This window comes from Phyllobates terribilis, unplaced genomic scaffold (assembly GCF_046119375.1).
Source record: "Phyllobates terribilis strain yellow unplaced genomic scaffold, ASM4611937v1 Scaffold_12__6_contigs__length_324123572, whole genome shotgun sequence".
NCBI classification, from domain to species: Eukaryota; Metazoa; Chordata; class Amphibia; order Anura; family Dendrobatidae; genus Phyllobates; species Phyllobates terribilis.
In genome coordinates, this window is record NW_027362772.1 from 19,751,919 (window position 1) to 19,774,919 (window position 23,001).

Consider the following 23,001-nt stretch of genomic DNA (forward strand, 5'->3'; position numbering starts at 1 on the left):
TCACTCCGGCCTTGAGTGACCACCCGAGCCGCGCTGCGTCCACCAGGTCCTGGACTCGGCCAACCCCCAAGTAGTTCTGGAGCGTGGTTCTGAGCTCCCTTTCTGTCCTGTCCTCGTCTCTGGCCTTCCCCACCAGGGATCCACCTAAGTCCGGCTCCCTCGGGCCTCTTGTTGGTGAACCCTTGTCTCTGGGTTCCCTGACCCTATTCGTGGTCTGCCTTCCGGGTGGATTTAGTGGGTGATCGTGGCAGATCAGTCCTGCCCACGACCTCCGGTTCCTGGCTAAGGTGTGCTGTAGCCTCTGCCAGCTTGGGATCCGGTACCCTGTTGCCAACTCTTCACCCTTTGATTTAGTTTGGGCTCTCAGAGTTCCTTCTTTCTCCCCCTCTGGGTCTTTCTTTCTCCTCTCTCTCTCTGGGCCTTGGGGCTGCTCTGCTCCTCTGCTTTCCTCCACTGCTCTGCAAAAGACTGATGTCTCACTGACTGACCAGCCTTCTGCAAAAGACTCCTCTGCAAAGACCCTGTCCTAAGATGGTGCCCACCTTATATACTCCCTCTATGTGTGAGCTCAGGTGACCAGCACCCAATGAGCTCCTAGCTTTACCCAGGCTGCTCCCCCTATCTGCCCCTACACTACTGGGATGTTCCACCCCCCTCCCACTCCAGCCAAGGACAGACTCGGTCGTACCTGCACATTATTAAGTGGGAGTACCATTGGTCCGTCCTCCGGAAATGGGATGTGTGTAGTGCATGCAGCTAACTGAGCTCAGTTCCACACTCCATCCTTACCCGGGAGTGGAATATCACACCTCTGGCTTGAGGTGCAATACCCCTGTAGCAGCCGAATCCTCAGGGTGCTACATTCCCCCCTGGTAAATCACAGCACGTCCTCGGGCTGTTAAAGATAAAAAACATCCAAAACATACAATTATTTTTCATAAACAACATAATAAACTATCATATAAAACTTTTCATAAAAACTTTTCATAAAAACATTCTTGTCTTCTGGTACCTCCGGTCACGGTGCAACTTGTGACCGGGTAAAGTGCGACAGTCTCTTGAAGAAACACGGTTTCCTATAAAACCGGTAGGGGGCGCTTTAGGAAGCGCAACTATATACAAAAGGGAATGTGGCCGCTCTCAGTCCTCGGCCAGGTATTAGGAAAGGGATGACCGCTCTCAGTCCTCGGTCAGTGGGGAAATGGGACACACTGGAACAGTTCACACTTGTCCCAACGGGGACCATATTTAAATTAGCAGCATGGCATATACCCTAACGGGTAACTTTATACAGTCTCTTCACTACCGTACTCAACGACGGCGTCCTCCTGCTCTTTCTTTGTGGACAGTTTCAGTTTCAGACTCGTCCGGGTCCTCTTGCTCCTCCTCACACCGCAGCTCCTCCTCCGTCAGGCGATGCACATGGAGGGCGTAGGGTCCTTTGGCACACTTGTGCCGGGTGAAGGTGACCTCGTCCCCTAAATACAGGTCACGACCTCTGTGTCCCTCCGGTAGGTGGGACTCAACGTCTCTCCTGGTCACGAAGACGTCGCCTGGGGTGCGGTGATCCCTGATGAAACTCCACCCATGCTGCAGATTGAACTTTATCACAGTCCCGATGGTACGGGGACCATGCGCTGCACGGGGGTCTCTCCTGGTCCGGCTCTTCTGCTCCGCGCTCCTTATTTGGGCTTGTTGTTCCCGGACCCGCCTCTCTCTCCGCTCCCTCTCAAAGACCTCGAGCTGCTGGCGGCAGCACTCTGCACGCTCCGCTGCGGCTGCCCGAGTCTCCTGAGTGAACCCCATGAGGTCTTCTCCGGTGGGATCCCACTCAAACTGGGTCTCTTCTAGCGGGGGCGAGGTCCTCTTTACAGGCTTCGGAACCGGAATCAGGGGTTCGTCTAGGGGTCTCTCTTTCCGGAGTCGGGGATGGTGAAACTCCGGTGGCCATATGAAGGGCTGCCCATCTGGGCACGTATGCTGGGCGAATAGGTCCTCACCCAGGTGCGGTACTTTAGGTGTTATGGGCGCCGTGGTGGTAGCGGCGCCCGGGTTAACCAGGCCTTGCGACCAGGCCTGGGGCACCTTGAAAGTAAAGGGCACCGTAAGAACGGCGGCGCCCTGTGTTACTTGGCCCTGCGACCAGGCCGGGGGCTCCGCGGAGGTAGGGGGCGCTGTTGGTATTGCGTCGCCCGGGGGTACTAGGCCTTGCGACCAGGCCGATGGTACTTCCTGCTTGGCCACGCTCGGGGTCGAGGCGTGTGACGTCACAGGGGTCGCGGCCGCGGTTTCCGGTTGAGGCCTAGTCGGCGGCGGTGACGATGCAGCGACGGGCACGGCAGGGGGAACTTCGGGCTCTGCGACGGGGAGCTGGGGCAGGCACGCGGTTTCCCGGCTCGGGGTATAGACGTCCCCTTTACCTGCCTCCGTCCGTTCAGCTCCCTTCTCGGCGCCGTCTCCTGCCTTCATTCCTCCTGCGCCATCCTCAGAGGCGGTCTGTCTCCTCGTCTCGGGTGGCGTGCTCCGCTGACGGATTTCGGTCTGCTGGGCCATCTCTCGGCTCCACTCCGCCAACGTCTCTCGTTGCACCCGGGCCAACCTCTGTGCGAGGCCCTCCAGCGCGGTCTGTGCACACTCCCGGTCTCGGGGGAGCTGTGTTAGGATCTCCAGCAGGCCTTCTGGAGTGGCGACCTGCAACAGGCTCCTGACCACTGGGTCGGTGCTGCCTGGAGTGGCGGCCCGCATCAGGCTCCTGACCACTGGGTCGGTGCTGCCTGGCTCTCCCTCCATCTCCGGGTGTGCTTTCTCTGGACTCTCTTCCAGACGTCTTGTCTCCGGGTGCGCTCTCTCCAGACTGCTCCAGGCGACACCCATCTTTGTTCTCTTCTTCTGTCTCCGCCCACATCGAGGGTGGTCCCGGGGCAACTTCAGTTCCAGGGGCAGTTCTCTTACGCTGATGGACACTTCCAGCATCACAGTCTCTGTTGGTGGGCGCGGTTTCCGCTTTTGGCGCCATTCTTCGACCTGGCCCACGATGGGAGGTGGCCTCTTGCCACCCTCTGGCACGCCCATAATGGCGTCCGCTCTTCCAAGGCGGGAAATCTTCGGAAATGGCGGGAATCGTCTCCCAGTGGCGGGAAACTCCATGGATGGTGGGAAAAAGCTGCAAATGGCGGACAACCGGCGGGAAACGACCTGTGATGGGGCCCTATGGCGGGGACCCTCCGGAACCGGCAGGAGACTTCTTTTTAAGGTAACGATGAACTTTTCTTCAGGCACGCAGTACCCGGTTGTTGCGGGCACGTTATCCTGCCGACTACGCCAAAGTTGACGCGCCCCCTGGGCCAGTGCTGTTAGGGATACCCGGAGCCGGATCAGATGGGGGTTGTAGTCTCCGAGTGGCTGTGACCCGGTCCGTGCCCAGGGTGTCAAGCTCAGTGTGTGGCAGTCCTTATGGTGTTACTAGATGTTCTTTTGTGTCGACTACGCCACCCGTTGAATTGCGGTCACTACGGCCGCCGCTGCAGCAGGGTCCGCTGAGGCTGATGGTGTTTGTGCAGCCCAGGTAGAATAACCCCCAACGGGAGGGGTATAGCCTCAGGGGGTCAGGTGCAGAGGATGGTGGTTGTGGAAGTGCAGTGAAGATGGTAATGAGAGTCAGAGTCGGGTTGTGCAGTTCAGGGTTCTTTACTTACTGCTGTTCTTGTACCGGTCACTCCGGCCTTGAGTGACCACCCGAGCCGCGCTGCGTCCACCAGGTCCTGGACTCGGCCAACCCCCAAGTAGTTCTGGAGCGTGGTTCTGAGCTCCCTTTCTGTCCTGTCCTCGTCTCTGGCCTTCCCCACCAGGGATCCACCTAAGTCCGGCTCCCTCGGGCCTCTTGTTGGTGAACCCTTGTCTCTGGGTTCCCTGACCCTATTCGTGGTCTGCCTTCCGGGTGGATTTAGTGGGTGATCGTGGCAGATCAGTCCTGCCCACGACCTCCGGTTCCTGGCTAAGGTGTGCTGTAGCCTCTGCCAGCTTGGGATCCGGTACCCTGTTGCCAACTCTTCACCCTTTGATTTAGTTTGGGCTCTCAGAGTTCCTTCTTTCTCCCCCTCTGGGTCTTTCTTTCTCCTCTCTCTCTCTGGGCCTTGGGGCTGCTCTGCTCCTCTGCTTTCCTCCACTGCTCTGCAAAAGACTGATGTCTCACTGACTGACCAGCCTTCTGCAAAAGACTCCTCTGCAAAGACCCTGTCCTAAGATGGTGCCCACCTTATATACTCCCTCTATGTGTGAGCTCAGGTGACCAGCACCCAATGAGCTCCTAGCTTTACCCAGGCTGCTCCCCCTATCTGCCCCTACACTACTGGGATGTTCCACCCCCCTCCCACTCCAGCCAAGGACAGACTCGGTCGTACCTGCACATTATTAAGTGGGAGTACCATTGGTCCGTCCTCCGGAAATGGGATGTGTGTAGTGCATGCAGCTAACTGAGCTCAGTTCCACACTCCATCCTTACCCGGGAGTGGAATATCACACCTCTGGCTTGAGGTGCAATACCCCTGTAGCAGCCGAATCCTCAGGGTGCTACACATACACGCTGCCCTGAAGCTACACTCTTCCTGTGGGGAGTTACATCACCTTGCTGCACATACCACCAGCTTCAGCGGACTGCTCCGCAGCTGCGGTTGCCAATAACCGCATTCCACAGGTGGCATAGTCGGACTATACATAACGGATATACATAAACTACCCTGGTTTGACCGCCCTGGGTCACGGACCGGGTCACCGCCACGGTGACTACAACCTCCAGCATCTACAGGCCCGGCTCCGGGTACCCCACGGCCCAGGGGGTGCGTCAACTTTGGCTTAGCGGTCAGGATTGTGTGCCCGCTACCACCGGGTACTGCGCGCCTTCACAGACTGTGTCGCATACCGTGGTGAAGATTTCGCGCCATCTGTCGCCGTTTTCCCGCCATCGTCCGCCATTTTCAAGTCGCCGCGCGGGAAGAAGAGGGGTGTGATCGCTGGAAATGCGCGAAGTCCAAAGCCCCGCTCCACGCACGGACGTAGCGCCAGGTCCTGGAAGGAGCCACAGCGAACGCTGACGTCAGACGCGTGTGACGCCAGGTCCTCGACAGAGACCATCGCCTGCGGAACTGCGGCCTACGGAAGAAAAGAGAAGGAAGGTAGGCCACGGGTTCACTAGGGGGGAGGAAGACGCCCGATATGGAGGGAACTTCAACCACCGGAGCGGCCGCTGCAGCAGTAATGCCATTCTCCATGCCATATATACCGGGGGCGGCGTGGTTGCCCCAGTACTCAGGAGAGTCGCACACCCTGAGTGACTTCAAGGAGAGACTAAGCAGTTTATTTAAAGTATACCCCCTGTCCGAGGAGCAGAAAGTGAGCATCCTTATAGGCCAGTTGATTGGTGCAGCCCAGAGAGAAGTAAAATCCTGGTCAGCCAGAGAAAAAGGGACTGTAAAAGAGATACTGGCCCGCCTAAAGGACACATTTGACACCTGTACTACGGCAGAGATAAAGATGAAGTTTTATGGGTTCAAACAACGGGCACAAGACAGTGTACGGGACTATGATTTAAACCTGCAGGAGGCGCTGAGGGCCATGAAACAGGTAGACCCTGACAGTGTGCGTGATGAAAACAGGCTGTTAACAGAGCAGTTTATTGAAGGTCTACTGTCCAGCGCCCACCGAACCCAGCTGCGCATAATGGCTCTGCAAAACCCTGACTTGGACTTTGCTCAATTTAAGGACAGGGCCATCCGGGTGCTACGAGAACCAGCACCAGGTGGCGCTAAAGCTCATCGGCGCCCAGCTATCACCTACCACCAGGAGGTGGCACCCTTTTCACCGGAGCCTGTAGGAGCTGATGCACAGACTCTGGACAATGCCCCATCTACAGACCTGCACCATCAGGTCCAAGAGTTAACTAAAAGTGTAGCTGCGCTAACCAAAACTGAGTAGTCCTTGCAGGTGTATCCCAAAGGAAAGATCCAGCTGGCTTCCAGTCTGGAGGATGTCCCGTGGCGCCGACAGAAGAGGATTCCACCATCCAGAGGGCGGAACAGCGACCGCTACGACCAGGACGGACAACCCATCTGCCGCCGCTGCAACCAGCCAGGACATTATGCAAGGTACTGTCATTTAAACGAGCAAAACCTGGGGCAGAGGGCCAACCCCCAGGCGTAAGACCACCAGGCCCATCAAGCTGGCGAGACAAATATGTGGGAGGACGACCAGTCCTACCTATCGTGCTGGACGGCTTTCCAATGAGCGCATTGCTGGACACTGGATCCCAGGTGACCACCATCCCCACATTCTTTTCAAACGGTACTTGACTGACTCTGATATTACCCGCCGTCCAGATGAACATTTGAGTATTTATGCTAGTAATGGTCAACCCGTACCTCAGGTGGGGTACAACAAGGTGACCATAAAGGTTGGCAAAGTCGAACTGCCAGCACAAGGACTGATTATTGTCGACATTGATCGCCGAGAAAGTCATCCCATGATAACCTTAGGCACTAATGTCATTGAAAATTGTCTTGCAGAAATAATTGTCTTGTTACAGCAGGTTGCGGAGACCGCTAGTTCCAGCCAGCAGCGGGTTCTACAGAGAGAGATCAGAGCCCTGATGAAAAGACAACAGGTAGAACTGTCTGGTGGTGAAATTGGCAGTGTCAGGATGAGTGACCCATTCCCTATTGCCATGCCCCCAAGAAGTGAAATGCTGATATGGTGCCAGGCAGCAATCGGTCTCCGGGGTAGAGATTACCAGGCCCTGGTAGAGCCCGTGTACTCTGACAGTAGGCCCACCATTTTGACAGCCAGGGGGGTGGTTGATGTCCACCATGGGAGAGTGCCAGTCCACATCCTGAACATTGGGGAAAAAGAAGTCCATTTGCCCCGGTATGCCACCCTAGCCAAGCTATTTACCGTCAATCAAAATGCTATAAAAACAGTGGAACCCTTACCTCCATCCAACCAGGCGGAGGGTAATGGCTCCGAGGGACAGATGGAGGACTGGTGTCAGAAGCTGCATGTGGGCACTGACTCCACCCCTCAACACCAAAAACAAGGAGTATACCGGGTGGTCCAAGAGTATGAAAGGGTCTTCAGTAAACACCCGCTCGACTTCGGGCAGGTAAAGGGGGTTCAACACCATATCCCCACGGGAGACCATCCACCCATTAAAGAAAGGTACCGGCCTGTACCGCCAGCACACTACCAAAATGCCAAATGATGTTGCGAGAGATGAAGGAGGCTGGGGTAATAAGAGATAGTTGTAGCCCCTGGGCAGCTCCATTAGTTATTGTAAAGAAAAAGGATGGCACAATGAGAATGTGTGTAGACTACAGGCAAATTAACCGCATAACACATAAAGATGCATACCCGCTACCCAGGATAGAGGAGTCACTAGCTGCGTTAAAATCTGCTAATTATATCTCTACTTTGGATCTTACTAGTGGGTATTGGCAGGTTCCTGTAGCAGAGACGGATAAGAAAAAGACCGCATTCACCACCCCGATGGGCCTCAGTGAGTTCAACTGCATGCCATTCGGGTTCTGCAACGCCCCAGGAACCTTCCAGCGGTTGATGGAGTGCTGTCTAGGACATAAGAATTTTGAGACTCCCAGACACATGAACTGGTCTGGCAGGTGGTAGTCCCGAGGCGAGATGCGTCTATGGTCCTGGAAGCGTACCACCATAGAGCGGGACATTTTGGATGGAAGAAGCTGGAAGTCCTGCTACGTGAACGGTTCTATTGGGTTGGCATGAGGAAAGCAGTCGAGAGGTGGTGTCGAGAATGCGGACCATGCAAACTGAGAAGAAAAGACCGTGATAGCCAGAGGGCTCCCCTGCAGCCCATCATCACCAAGCAGCCGCTCGAACTGGTAGCCCTGGACCATGTGAAGCTATCCCCGAGCAGGTCAGGCTATGTCTACGCTCTCACCATCGTAGACCACTACTCCCGGTTCCTGGTAGTAGTGCCAGTCAAGGACCAAACGGCTCATACAGCAGCCAGAGCTTTCCAACAGCACTTCTGCCGCCCGCATGGTTAACCAGAACGTGTGCTTACTGACCAAGGTCCAACCTTCGAAGCAGAAGTATTCCAGGAATTCTGCAACCTGTACGGCTGCAAGAAGATCAGGACAATGCCTTATCACCCCCAGACCAACGGGGGTCCACGGTAGAGCACTGACAGAAAGTGTACTCCGTAGATCCACCAGAAGTACAAGAGGTCAGCCACCTGCCCGTTGGAGAATTTAAAATGCAGAAATTTAAAGTATAAATGTATTTAAAGGTTTTATATGAGTGCATTTAACCTGTTTATCCCGTGAACTAAAAAGGACTGTAATGCCTGTAAATATGCTCATGTATTGTTATTGCTATTGTTATCTGTTATATTTTTGAAAAATATGCTCAGTCCCGGAGTACTGAAATTTACTAGGGGGAAATGTGGCTTCCCGGAGGGTCGGGTTGCCACAGTGGTAGTAATACCATGTCTGGGAGCAAAACAGGAGCTTCCTGGTCAGGAACACATTACCTGCAACACCTCCTGCCCCAGACCAGAAAGGGGAGGATCCTGCCCTTTATAACTGGATCTGGAGGCGGGGTTAGTCTGAGTCTAAGTCTAGTGTATGGAGTCAAGTAGGACACTAAAGAGTAAAGAGCCAGGGACTGGAGCTGGAGATAGCTCGTCCTGGTTAGTATCCACAGAGGACCGGACACCGGAGTCCGAGGCTGTGGGGATTACATACCCAGCAGCAGATACCGCAGGGCAGGGGATTGCAGGTCTCCTGGCCCATCAGAAGCCCGGAGGCTCAGCCACACGAAAGGACCCGTACCGCCACAGAGGAGCGAGGAATACACAAGGTCCGAGTTGCCAGCCATACGGGTGAGCGCAGCACGTTACACTCAGGGACGTGGGCTACAACACGACTATAAGCAGGATAGCCAAAGAGTATAGCCAGAACGGCAGGCCTACAACTTCACCTGGCCAGGATGACTCTAGGATTGTTCCCAGACTGATCAGGCCCTCATCACTAGCCGGTACTCCCGTTGGGGCCCATATAATTGCCAACAGTAAAGACCCTGGGACTGCACTGCAAAGACTCCGTGTTGTCATTACTGATACCTTGCACTACCACCAACATCATCCATACGCGCTGCCCTGAAGCTACACTCTTCCTGTGGAGAGTTACATCACCTTGCTGCACATACCACCAGCTTCAGCGGACTGCTCCACAGCGGCGGTTTCCAATAACCGCATTCCACAGGTGGCGTAGTCGGACTATACATAACGGATATACATAAACTACCCTGGTTTGACCACCCTGGGTCACGGACCGGGTCACCGCCACAGTGACTACAACCCCCAGCATCTACAGGCCTGGCTCCGGGTACCCCATGGCCCAGGGGGCACGTCATGTGTATTTATAATATAATACTGGATGTGTCCTTCTAAACCCAAATAACCCCATAGAAGGGAGGAAATAAATAAGGGTGCTGTCATGGCTTCCGGAAAATCAAATTACCAGTAAGTAATTATCATTTTTCCCATCCCCATGACAGAACCATACGAGAGACGACAAAGAAATCCTTAGGGAGGGACCACCGCTTGAAGAACCTTTCTCCCAACGGAAAGATCAGAATCCAACCCGCAGTGCTTAAAAAACGTGGATGATGAAGACCAAGTCGCTGCTGTACAAATTTATTCAAGACAAGCATTGGCCCTTTTTGGCCATGAGGCAGATACCACTCTAGTAGAGTGAGCTTTCAAAATTTTCAGGAACGGGATGTCCGCTTGAATAGTAGGCTAGAGAAATCGCCGATCCAACCCATCTACCAAGGGTCCCTTTAGACGCCGCCTGGCCTTTGTTTGGACCCTGAAAAAGAACAAATAGGTAATTTTATGACACTCAGATGTGTTTTCTAAGTATTGTATTAAACACCTTCTGACGTCTTGGGAATGGAATCTAGCCCTCTTCTCATTTCTGGGGTTGTTACAAAAAGAAGGTAAGATGATATCTTGAGACCTATGAAAGATGATTAGGCAGAAAAGCCGGGTCCGGTCTAATTACTACTCTATCAGAGAATATTGGTAAACGGTGGACTTCTAGAGCTTGTAATTCTCCAATCCTTGTAGCCGAGGTGAGGGCCACCAGTAGGATCATTTTATGGGTCAGAATTTTAGGCTAAAGGCTCAATGGGGATCTAGTTAGGGCGTCTAAGACTAGATTAAGGTCCCATCGTGGAACCTGAGACAGAGCCACCGGCCTAGACCTTCCCACCATCCGTACAAACCTCACTATCTATGGGTGGTCAGCAATTTTTATCAAACAGGACACCAAGGCTGATATCTGTACCTTAAAGGGGTTGTTCACTACTCGGACAACATCTTCTGAATCTCTGTTGCCGCTTTGTAAAATAATAATGCCTACATGCTCCTTCGGTGCTGGCAGTGTCAGCACTGGCTCGCTCAGGTATTGCGGTACAATATTATGTCATGCTACCCCTGCAGCTGATCAGAGCCGTCTTCACTTTCCAGTCTTCAGACGTATCACATACAATACATCTTGAGGAAGTTAGAGAGCAGCAGATCACATTTCTCCGGATGTCAATTACATTTGTATAGGAGGAAAGAGAAGTCAGAGCTGATTGGTTTCTGGGATTGTTATATCACTCTTCCACACCCTTCCATAAGATTTAGTTGTTACCTCCCCCATAAGGGTAGAAACTAGATTTTGGGAAAACCCCTTTAACTCCAGGAGCGGTCGCTCAATTGCCATGCCGTCAGGTGGAAACAACTGGGACAGTAGGTCCAGAATTTCTGGGAGAACCCATGGATTCTCCACTGCCATTAGCCTTATTTAAGTGAACCATGTCCCTTTGGGCCAAAAGGGTCTGACCGAATCTTCCTTAGAACTAACGGGATCAGGGAGATTGGTGGAAAGGCATATGCTAACTCCGAGACCAATTTGTGGAGCAAATTGTGGATTCCATCGGATCTAGGGAAAAAAAAATACGGCACCTTCCTGTTGTTCTTGGATGCAAAAAGATCTGAGGCTGATCCCATAGTGCTACTATCTACTGAAATATTGACTGGTTTAGCGACCACTCATCCTGATGTGGCTGGTGGCAGCTTGGTTAGCCCGCTTTGATGTGGTCTTTTCCTTTCAGATAATCTGCTGATAGAGACAGGAGATTCTCTTCTGCCACCACCATGAGTTTCCCTGCTTCAGCCATCTGTGACCTGGACCTTGTGCCCCCTTGTTTATATAAAACACTGCTGTCCTGGAGTCGGAAAGGGTCTTTACATTTCGTTTAGGCCAGGTAATGCTTCTACCAGAGCCAACCTGACTGCGGTCAGTTCCTTCAGATTTCAGGAAGCTAGTCTCAGAGTCAGTGACCACTGTCCCTGAAGCGCTTGGTTTTCCACATGAGCCCCTCAAACAACAAGGGACTTGTATCCATGGTGATGTCCGATGGATTCGGAATCTCCCAGGGAACTCCCTGTAACAGATTCTCCCAAAAGAGCCACCAAATTAGGGTCTCTCGAGTTGCTTTTGACACGTGTTCTACTGTCTTGGTGTCCCTTGTATCTTTTTTTCTGCCTCCAGAACGTTCTGAAATGTGCTCGTGTGCCCATGGCACTGCTGGAATGCACGACGCCCCTGGATGGACATGGCCCTCAGCGATACCATCGGATTGTCGATCAGACTGGAAACCATCTTCATTATCTTGTCTATCTTCTCCTCTGGGAGAGAAGACCTTTGTTTGCATGAATCTAGCAGAATCCTCAGAAATACTTGACTCTGATTCGGAATCATTCTTGATTTCTTTGCATTTACCAGTCATTCGAGGAAAGCTTGGACGCTGGTCACATGGACTACCGCCTGACTGCAGTCTGATCTTAGAATCATAAAATGTTAGAGTTGGAAGGGACCTTCAGGGTCATGGTGTCCACCCCCTTGCTCAATTCAGGATCCATTAAACCTGTCTGTCCAGCCTCTATTTGAAGACTTCCATTGAAGGAGAACTCACAACCTCATGGCTGCCCGTTCCTCTCGTTGATCACCCTCACTTGTTTTCTCCACTATCAGGAAGTTTTCTAAACATGAGTCGAACAACGCGTCTTTTTCTCAGATATTTGCTGACATTTCCACTATTATTTTTGTGGACAACCTGAAGGGAAGGGCTCGAAACTGAAAACGTTGCGTGTTTCTCTTTTAGATAGATTTTATGTGTGTTTATGTACAGTACACACCAAAAGTTTGGACACACCTTCTCATTTAAAGATTTTTCTGTATTTTCATGACTATGAAAATTGTACATTCACACTGAAGGCATCAAAACTATGAATTAACACATGTGGAATTATATACTTAACAAAAAAGTGTGAAACAACCGAAAATATGTCTTATATTCTAGGTTCTTCAAAGTAGCCACCTTTTGCTTTGATGACTGCTTTGCACACTCTTGGCATTCTCTTGATGAGCTTCAAGAGGTAGTCACCGGAAATGGTTTTCACTTCACAGGTGTGCCCTGTCAGGTTTAATAAGTGGGATTTCTTGCCTTATAAATGGGGTTGGGACCATCAGTTGTGTTGTGCAGAAGTCAGGTGGATACACAGCTGATAGTCCTACTGAATAGACTGTTAGAATTTGTATTATGGCAAGAAAAAAGCAGCTAAGAAAGAAAAACGAGTGGCCATCATTACTTTAAGAAATGAAGGTCAGTCAGTCTGAAAAATTGGGAAAACTTTGAAAGTGTCCCCAAGTGCAGTTCTCAAAAACCATCAAGCGCTACAAAGAAACTGGCTCACATGAAGACCGCCCCAGGAAAGGAAGACCAAGAGTCACCTCTGCTTCTGAGGATAAGTTTATCCGAGTCACCAGCCTCAGAAATGGCAGGTTAACAGCAGCTCAGATTAGAGACCAGGTCAATGCCACACAGAGTTCTAGCAGCAGACACATCTCTTCAACAACTGTTAAGAGGAGACTTTGTGCAGCAGGCCTTCATGGTAAAATAGCTGCTAGGAAACCACTGCTAAGGACAGGCAACAAGCAGAAGAGACCTTCTTTGGGCTAAAGAACACAAGGAATGGACATTAGACCAGTGGAAATCTGTGCTTTGGTCTGAGGAGTCCAAATTTGAGATCTTTGGTTCCAACCACCGTGTCTTTGTGCGACGCAGAAAAGGTGAACGGATGGACTCTACATGCCTGGTTCCCACCGTGAAGCATGGAGGAGGAGGTGTGATGGTGTGGAGGTGCTTTGCTGGTGACAATGTTGGGGATTTATTCAAAATTGAAGGCATACTGAACCAGCATGGCTACCACAGCATCTTGCAGCGGCATGCTATTCCATCCGGTTTGCGTTTAGTTGGACCATCATTTATTTTTCAACAGGACAATGACCCCAAACACACCTCCAGGCTGTGTAAGGGCTATTTGACCAAGCAGGAGAGTGATGGGGTGCTACGCCAGATGACCTGGCCTCCACAGTCACCAGACCTGAACCCAATCGAGATGGTTTGGGGTGAGCTGGACCGCAGAGTGAAGGCAAAAGGGCCAACAAGTGCTAAGCATCTCTGGGAACTCCTTCCAGATTGTTGGAAGACCATTTCCGGTGACTACCTCTTGAAGCTCATCAAGAGAATGCCAAGAGTGTGCAAAGCAGTCATCAAAGCAAAAGGTGGCTACTCTGAAGACCCTAGAATATAAGACATATTTTCAGTTGTTTCACACTTTTTTGTTAAGTATATAATTCCACATGTGTTAATTCACAGTTTTGATGCCTTCAGTGTGAATGTACAATTTTTATTGTCAAGAAAATACAGAAAAATCTTTAAATGAGAAGGTGTGTCCAAACTTTTGGTCTGTACTAAATATATATATTTTATTAAACCATTTTTATATTAATATGGAGCATGCACTATTGATTTAGTTTAAATGTTCAAAAAAATAAAATTAACCCATTGAAAAATATATTTGGTATATACCTCAAAATATTATCCATTAAAATATCTGCCATGCTAAAAACAAGTCGTGACAAGCACCAGCATCCAAAAAAAAAAAAATTACAAAAAGAGCGTAAAAAAAAACAAACAAAAAAAAAAAAAACCAACTTGCAGTGCAGTCACCAACTTAAAAAAAATAGTACAATTTTGTAGCAAATTTAGCCCACTCACAATCCCAATCCCACCCACTGGAGCAATTTCATGTAAGCCTGAAATATTTGAGAAAATTTTGTGAATAATTTAATAATTTTTTTGAAACAGGCGAGTCTCTTGCTCTGAAAAAGGTGCAAAGAAAAAAAAAAAAAAGTATATTGTGAAGAGTAACACAAGAAAAAAAAAAAAAAAAGAAAATTAAAACCAAACAAGATACAAATAAAGAGTTTTCAGTTTTATTAACATTTTTCTTATTTAAAATACATTTTTCTAAAATATCAAATTCAGGAAATATTTTTTTATTTAGCATTTTTATTTCTGCTTTTGCTGGTTATTTTCTCAGATTTTGAAGCATTTAGTCTTCTCCAATTATTAATAACCCCCCACCTCTATGACTACATGAACAGAAAGCCTCAAACTGTGAGAAAACAAAACATTTTTATTGGATTAGCAGCCAAAAACATTAAAGAAAAACGGTTTATGTAACAAAAAAGAGGTGAAAGGCGACGAGAGAGGCAGTCAGTATATTACGGCTTGGAAGAAGATTAAAATAAAAAAAATTAGGAATCCTCCTCAGTTTGGACATTTGGGGGGGGGGGGGGTTCAACAACGACTGGCGCTCCCTGAAATACAGATGTGACAACGATCAGATATCAAAAGCATAAAGTGTCAATACAAAGCGTAATAAATGGGGAGAGATCGGTCATATATCACACAGAAGCCCCAGCCCAGAATAGAGGCATGGATCCACACTGATCTACAAGTACAACCAGATCCTCCTCTACAAGTGACTCTCCTAGTTTGTCCCCACAGATTTCTGCAGAACTTTACATTTATCCGCAAGTCAATTCAATAGCTTCAAATGGCAAAAGTATTAGCCCCCCCCCCCCCCATGTACTCACACTTGGTTTTACCATGTTGCCCATAATGACTAATACAATTACATTTTTAGACACTGGACATTTTTTAAGGTCACCCATGAGTTATAAAGTTACTTAGAAGTTGTCCTTCTAAAAATAGTGCCCCCTTTGTCTACAGGTTGTGTGTAGCATTGCACCTCTGCATTAATCATTGCAGTACTAGAAAAAAATCTTAGGCAAGGGTGGCACTTTTTTTTTTTTTTTTTTTTTAACCCTGGACTAAGGGAATTTGAGAAATAAAAATTATAGTAACAAGATATAATTTCAATTTTATTTTTCAAGCATGTTTTGGGAGATCCTGGTTCTCCCTAGCAAAAAACCCCTTGGAAAAATGTGTACAGGGGAGGAAAAGAAAAAACAAAAACTGTCCCTCTAGTGCCACCTATGGGTAGCTAATCCAAACTCCTTGTACAACCCTTTAATTATTGAATCGTGGCTTGAAACGTCAATCGCATCTCCGATTTGGCTGTTCACATATTTCTGCTGAGAACTCTACTCTCCTGACCCATTAGCCTGTCCCTCTTGTCTTTACGTCAACCAAAACTTCTGATCTGTCACTTGTGAGGTTAGAGCTACGTTTCTCCTGATGGGGAGGTCCTAGAAATCCCACCTATAGACAAATTTACATAAAATATCCATCTGTCTGCAGTCACCACTAGGGGGAGCTTACCGAATACTGTTTATACATTGAAGTCAATAATAAAACTGTATGCACTTAGCTCCCTCTAGTGGTGACTGCGACAGTTGCAATAACTAGCAACTTTATGTCATTGCACAGAATTTGGATCTCTGTATAAGGAAAACAGAACAACTCCTATAAAAGAAAGATATACTTCTGAAATTCATTATTTAATTGAAGGGCAGACATTCACTTATATTAGGGGTCCCCAAACCACACGTGACTCATGGACCCTTAATGTGTGGCTGGCTGCTCTCTGATTGGCAAGTGTTATTTTTTTAACTGTATCAAAGAATGATACAATGTATCAAGCTAAAACTTGAAGACAGAGCAGCGAGCCATCATCCAATATCTTTAAAAGGATTCATTACCAAACTTTAAATGCATTAAAATAGATATTTTAGACCTAATGAAGCAGCTGTATTTACTATGAAAATCCAAGACAGAATAGCTGCATATTCTAGATATTGAGACGAGCATTTAACGGTTGTACACACAAAATGCTCTTCTTTAAAATAGCAGGAAAATAAACTTGGGGATCCACATCTATAGATTTTTACAGTAAGTACATCAGCCTCATCAGGTCTAAAAATCAAATTTAATTGTCTATGGAGTTTTCAGTGCCAAAATCCTCTTATCTGGCACATAAATGGAACATTACCTGGAGTAATAAGCTGCGGGTCTTGGGATCTTCTAATTTGTCTGCAAAAAGAAAACAGGTGACCAATCAATGGATAAAGAGTGACCCACCATAAGGCAAGATGTCCAAAGAGGAGGGTCTACAGGAAGATCTCCCCCCCCCCCAAAAAAAAATCAGCCTCATTTGCATCTATTGCCAAGTCTATGCATGTGGAGACCCTGCATCTCACGTTGGGCTCATGAAGATCTAGGTCAAGGTTTGCTGATGGCCAAGTCTACGTAACATCCATTGGCACCACAGCAGTGGACGTGGCTCGGGCGTGGGTTCCCTTCTCAGCTGGGCGTAACACCATGCCAGGTCTGGAGGTCTGAATACAATGTTTCCATGTCCCAACACTTGGCCCCAAACTATAGACCAACCCCACCATCATTGAACAGCGCAGAAACTTACTCCTTCTTGCTGAATTTACATCTGCATTTTCCACCTAAAGAAGAAAAGATTCAAAGTCAGATTATCAGAAATCAGTTCAGAAAATCTAAAACTTAAGAAAGTGACAACAATTCGGAACATGTGAGGAGGCCGCTGAGCAGCGCAGGTGCAGAGGGAAATGTTTACACTCATAACAGGTCCCCAATGGTGATCGGAGGCCTCAGGGTTTACAATGTAACAGTCAGAGACCAACCGGACGAACCCCCGCCGGACAAGACAACCCAGCAAAAAAGCTTAGTAATCAGTACAAGAAATATCAAAGGCTCAGCTACATCCGGTACATAAATCCTAAAGCAGAAGAGATTGCTACAGAGCTCAAAATCCTGTGTATAGACATAGTTACAGAATGAGAAACTGTGCCTGCAGCCACTAGGGGGAGCTCACTGCACACAGATTTAGAATTCAGATCAATGTACGACCTGTATACAGTGAGCTCCCCCTAGTGGTGACCGCAGACACAATGTTACCATTTATCTCTTTATACAGGGAGCTCCCCCTAGTGGTGGCTGCAGACAGAATCTTATGTATCCCTGTATACAGGGAGCTCCCCCTAGTGGTGGCCGCAGACAGAATCTTATGTATCCCTGTATACAGGGAGCTCCCCCTAGTGGTGGCTGCAGACAGAATCTTATGTATCCCTGTATACAGGGAGCTCCCCCTAGTGGTGGCCGCAGACAGAATCTTATGTATCCCTGTATACAGGGAGCTCCCCCTAGTGGTGGCTGCAGACAGAATCTTATCATGTATCTCTGTATACAGGGAGCTCCCCCTAGTGGTGGCTGCATACAGAATCTTATGTATCCCTGTATACAGGGAGCTCCCCTTAGTGGTGGCTGCAGACATTGGCGTTTCGGGGGTGGTTTGTGTAGAAAGCAGCCATATTTTCCTATGCCTGAACGCCTTCTTTAATGTTTTATCAAGCTAATAAAGATATCAAATACCATAATTATAGTTAATGTTGCACGACTCACTTATTAAAATGATGATTCCCATAGCGCACAGCACTCCGGCCATAATGAGTCCGGCGATCTGCAGAGACTTGTAATCTAAGTGAAAAACACAAGGATTAATCGACAGCCGATTAATAAGCAATTAGCAGCTCTGGGTTCCTGGAACGGGAGTGAATAAAAGCTTACCGTATTCAAATGGATTTCTCTCTAAAAACAGAAAAAAATACATAAATGAAAAAATTAAATTACAAAAAGAAGCTCCATGAGAAATATTATTTTATATGATCTACCCCTAATCCAGCACATTACAGTTCAGCGGCCAAAAGAACCCATTAATTTTAGTATTGGGATCCTTGGAGGATCCACAGGTTGTCAGTCCAATCCAAGGTGCCAATAGTTAAAACTTTGGGTTGTGGTAAATATTTGACCCCTTCCTGAATCTGCAACAAACTTTTGTTTACATTATTTTATTTAATAATATAAAAAAAGTTAAAAATTTTGAGTTGACGTAAAGTCTCGGAATGTTTAGAATGTGACCTCTTTTTTTTGGAGGACTTCATGTACTTGCACTTCGGAGACACTGACCTGGGGGTTCTGCACCTGACGTCGCGCGGAGAAGAGGCGCAGCTGAAACAGAAGGAGGGACAGATCAGATAAACACAATGTGAATCAGATCACTCGGAATCTGGTAAAACTGGATCAGACCACCTGCGGCTTTATGGCTGCGCTACAAGCTGAAGTGAAATCTGAGTTTTTGGAGTAAATGTCACAAAAAAGTGTTTTTTTTTGTATTTGGCTTCTTCAAATACTGCACCAATGACTGTCGGGGTGCGGCCGGATTCGAGGGTGGTCACATGGATATTTGGGCTCCTGGCACATCGGGAAGGAAGTAAAACTTTAACAAAAAGGTTTTTTTTTCATTCTGGTCCTGAATTATAAGAGACGTTTGGCGCTCAAATTTCTGGAGCCGGGTGATCAATGCTCCGCTATCGCTTCTCATCAGTTTCATACTTACAGGCCAACATCAGAAACAAAGCGACACAGACGTCCTGCATCTTCAGGTCAGACGATTCCACCCTGCCGGGAGCAAAGCGGAGGGTGAACATGCGCACCTTGTAATATGGAGGGACGTAAAACATCCAATGAGATCTATGGGGTCCGATCCAAAATCACCACATCACTGCATCTAATCCCATCATGTGCGATACCATGTGCTGAGCCACTGCATCTAATCCCATCATGTGCGATACCATGTGCTGAGCCACTGCATCTAATCCCATCATGTGCGATACCATGTGCTGAGCCACTGCATCTAATCCCATCATGTGCGATACCATGTGCTGAGCCACTGCATCTAATCCCATCATGTGCGATACCATGTGCTGAGCCACTGCATCTAATCCCATCATGTGCGATACCATGTGCTGAGCCACTGCATCTAATCCCATCATGTGCGATATCATGTGCTGAGCCACTGCATCTAATCCCATCATGTGCGATACCATGTGCTGAGCCACTGCATCTAATCCCATCATGTGCGATACCATGTGCTGAGCCACTGCATCTAATCCCATCATGTGCGATACCATGTGCTGAGCCACTGCATCTAATCCCATCATGTGCGATACCATGTGCTGAGCCACTGCATCTAATCCCATCATGTGCGATACCATGTGCTGAGCCACTGCATCTAATCCCATCATGTGCGATACCATGTGCTGAGCCACTGCATCTAATCCCATCATGTGCGATACCATGTGCTGAGCCACTGCATCTAATCCCATCATGTGCGATATCATGTGCTGAGCCACTGCATCTAATCCCATCATGTGCGATACCATGTGCTGAGCCACTGCATCTAATCCCATCATGTGCGATACCATGTGCTGAGCCACTGCATCTAATCCCATCATGTGCGATACCATGTGCTGAGCCACTGCATCTAATCCCATCATGTGCGATACCATGTGCTGAGCCACTGCATCTAATCCCATCATGTGCGATATCATGTGCTGAGCCACTGCATCTAATCCCATCATGTGCGATACCATGTGCTGAGCCACTGCATCTAATCCCATCATCATGTACAATGCCATCTGCTGAGCTTCCATATCTAATCTCATCACTTGCGATACCATCTGCCACTGCATCTAATCCCATCATGTGTGATGCGGCTTTGTTACCCGAGTATTAACATTACAATCTCCCACCCACCAAACAGGAATGGTTGGGGAGGGAGGCAGGTAGCAATGTGATTGACAGGTTGACCATTATTATTATTGCAACATTTATTCCATGGTGCTTTACATGTGACAGGGATATACATACAAAAACAATTACAATGATCTTTAACAAAACGTGATGGCGACTGGTAGAGGAGGAGCGAGGACCCTGCCCAAGAGGCTCAGTCTACAAGGAATGGGTGACCATTCTTTATAGGTCACTTCTTGTTTTGGCCCTTTTGGTTTTAGTTGAGACGCTTCCAATGACATCAATGTTATGGTTCCCCTAAAGAAGGTCTCCAGACTAAAACCAGCATGGAGGGTGGGGGGTGTCAGGGGAACTGATTCAGCACTGAAACTGAAGCTGCGAGCCCACGATCAGTAACATTAGCGTTGTGGACGCAGTGTATTTTCGCAGGAGTTTTTAGCATGGTTTAACCTAATAAACAACGTGGGGTCCCCCCTATTTTTGATAACTAACCAAAGTAAAGCAGACAGCTGTCATCAACCCCATATACCATTACACTGATTGTCCGGGTACAGTGGCAATCAGGAAGAGCCGGGCAAAGCGCCAGAATTGGTGAATCTCATGTGATGCTCAACTTTTGGGGTGGCTGTGGGCTGGTATTTTTTAGGCTGGGAAGGGCCCAATAACTATGAATCTTGCAATCCTAAAGCTGTCTGCTTTACCTTAGCTGGTTACAAAAAAAAATTTGGTGCACCGTGTCATTTTTTTCCATTTACTTATTTAATCCATGTACAGTAAACCACACCCGAACAGCACTAATTATATCACACATCTAATAACACACCAAAGAAAGACAAAAAAAAAAGCATCAAAACTGCAAGGAAAAACGCGAGTGAGCTGAGGTGCGGGATTCATGCCGAAATTCAGCTGCGTGAAAGCCTGAACACACACTGATCGTGGGAACCTACCCTAAGAAGTTTTAGAAGACGCAGATGAATATCACTTGAAAGACAACTTGTTCTGGACTGTGGCCAAATATCTGCAGTGATCAAAGGGGGAAGAAAAATCCACAAATCCCTCTCTCCTCTGCCGGTTCTCGCCCCTCCTGACCTGTTACAGAACCAGTTTGTTTTGCTTTTCAAAACTGAATTCAGTGAAAAACCAAAGTGCAATGCAGATAGAGCTCAATGGACGGATCGATCCGAAAAGGTTCTCCTTCTCATAACACGGCATCAGCGGCCGATCGGGAGTTTCGAGAACTCGGGCAACCCAACATTCTGTGAAAGGAAACAAGTGAAGTTGTCAGAGCTCTTCAGCCATTACTGGCTCCTCTGTGGATAATGGATGAAGTTTCCTTAACTTTCTATAGATGGATCCCCTAGATGTAACAACTACGCACTTGGGCGATATTCATCAACCCTGGCTGGACGAGCTATTGTTGGTGTAGGGTTGCCTGGAATTGCAAAAAAAAAAAATATATATGTTTGCCTCCTTCCAGAAACAGCGCCCCCACCTATCACCAGGTTGTACCTGATATTGCAGCTAAATGGCAATCATTTCAATGAGCTGCAATACCAGACAGAACCTGCAAACAGGGGTGGCGCCATTTCCTAATCCTGGACAATCCCTTGTCGGAAATGGGGTAGGAAGAAAATGAGACACAAGTAAAATCACAGCACCCGCGTGCACCCACACATCGCCTCTTGCCTGACACGGCGGGCATTTTATTCAATTTTTGCAAAGTTTTGGCCGACAGTCAAGATGTGACCCAGCTGAATGAAACATGTGCAACCAACTGCTGAAGCAGAGCCGAGGCGATACTATCGAGGGGTTAGACGCAGTTCAGACAGATACTGACTCATCCAGAATATTGTGTGCAGGGTTATCTTCTAGAAAGGGATAAGTCAGTGGCAGCCATCCAGAGAGCAATAGCTGTAGTGCCATAGTAAGGTTGTCGTGTGACCGTGACTAATCACAAGAAAGCCAGCGATCGCCTAATCTCTGCAGTGGGGAACGATATATGGAAAGAAATAGGGACAGCCTGCAGTACCAGACACAACCTGTGGACAAGGGTGGGAGCTGTTTTTGGAAATAGTTACGTTTTTTCTGACCCTATAAATTCAAGTCATCTCTGGTGGTGTAGATCATTTCTTTATTTACATAAATGGGATAAAGATGAGCTGCAATACCAGACACGACCTGTAGACAAAGATGGCGCCGTTTCAAAAAAACCTCTTAGTTATTACATGATCTGCTGTCCAGGGGGCCAAAATTCAGGATTCTCTATATAGTAACGGACTCGGCCAAAGCGGGACATGGGATTGCCGGGGTAACACTGGGAAGAAATAAAAAATGCACGAAGGAAGAAGAATAATAAAGGAAACCGGACAAAGAAGAACGAAAGAGAAGACGTTCTGTATAGAATTACGAGATTAGTATACAAGGCGGAAAAGCGGAAGGGCCATCGGGGGAGGGGAATCATGGCCGCCGGCCAAATGGAAGAATAAGAACTGAACTTCCAAGAACAGAACTAATAGCCCCTATTGGGTTTCCGGAGAACCCGAATGACAAGTGACAAATTCCTGAACCTGCCGGCAAAAACAGATATGGGGCCCCTGTAACTACTACTCCCAGCAAGTATTGCCCTAGTGCCCGTAGGGAGTCCTAATCTTCTCTATAATCCTGGTTTCTGATATTGGGATTACACTGGATTACTGGAGATGTAACGAGTCCGGCTCCTGCTTTGGTCTCGCCTTGTGCAAACTTCTATCTATTGCAACATTGTTACCATTTATCTGGGCCGGTGCCGACTGGTTATGGCCGGAGCCTCCAAGTTAATTGGTGTGAGGCAACAGGGGTTAATAAAGTATCGCAGCAGAGGAAATATTAACGTGCCTCCGAAGTTTTAAAAACTGCTTTTTGGCAATTTAAGGTGTTCCCGTAATGAGT

General features: G+C 48.1%; 1 protein-coding gene across 2 annotated transcripts in view; it reads right to left on the reverse strand.

The window, feature by feature from the left end:
- Positions 1-14,398: 14,398 nt before the first annotated feature.
- The window catches only part of LOC141171943 (FXYD domain-containing ion transport regulator 3-like), a 29,676-nt gene continuing 21,073 nt past the window's right edge, over positions 14,399-23,001 (reverse strand). For both annotated transcript variants that reach the window (XM_073655656.1, XM_073655655.1), the window contains exons 2-8: positions 18,878-18,939; positions 18,448-18,489; positions 18,049-18,069; positions 17,884-17,958; positions 16,874-16,907; positions 16,445-16,485; positions 14,399-14,807 (exon numbers count right to left, since the gene is read on the reverse strand). In XM_073655656.1, coding sequence (XP_073511757.1) covers positions 14,788-14,807; positions 16,445-16,485; positions 16,874-16,907; positions 17,884-17,958; positions 18,049-18,069; positions 18,448-18,489; positions 18,878-18,917 — 273 coding nt within the window. In that variant the 5' untranslated portion in view covers positions 18,918-18,939 and the 3' untranslated portion in view covers positions 14,399-14,787. The remainder of the gene's footprint in view (positions 14,808-16,444; positions 16,486-16,873; positions 16,908-17,883; positions 17,959-18,048; positions 18,070-18,447; positions 18,490-18,877; positions 18,940-23,001) is intronic.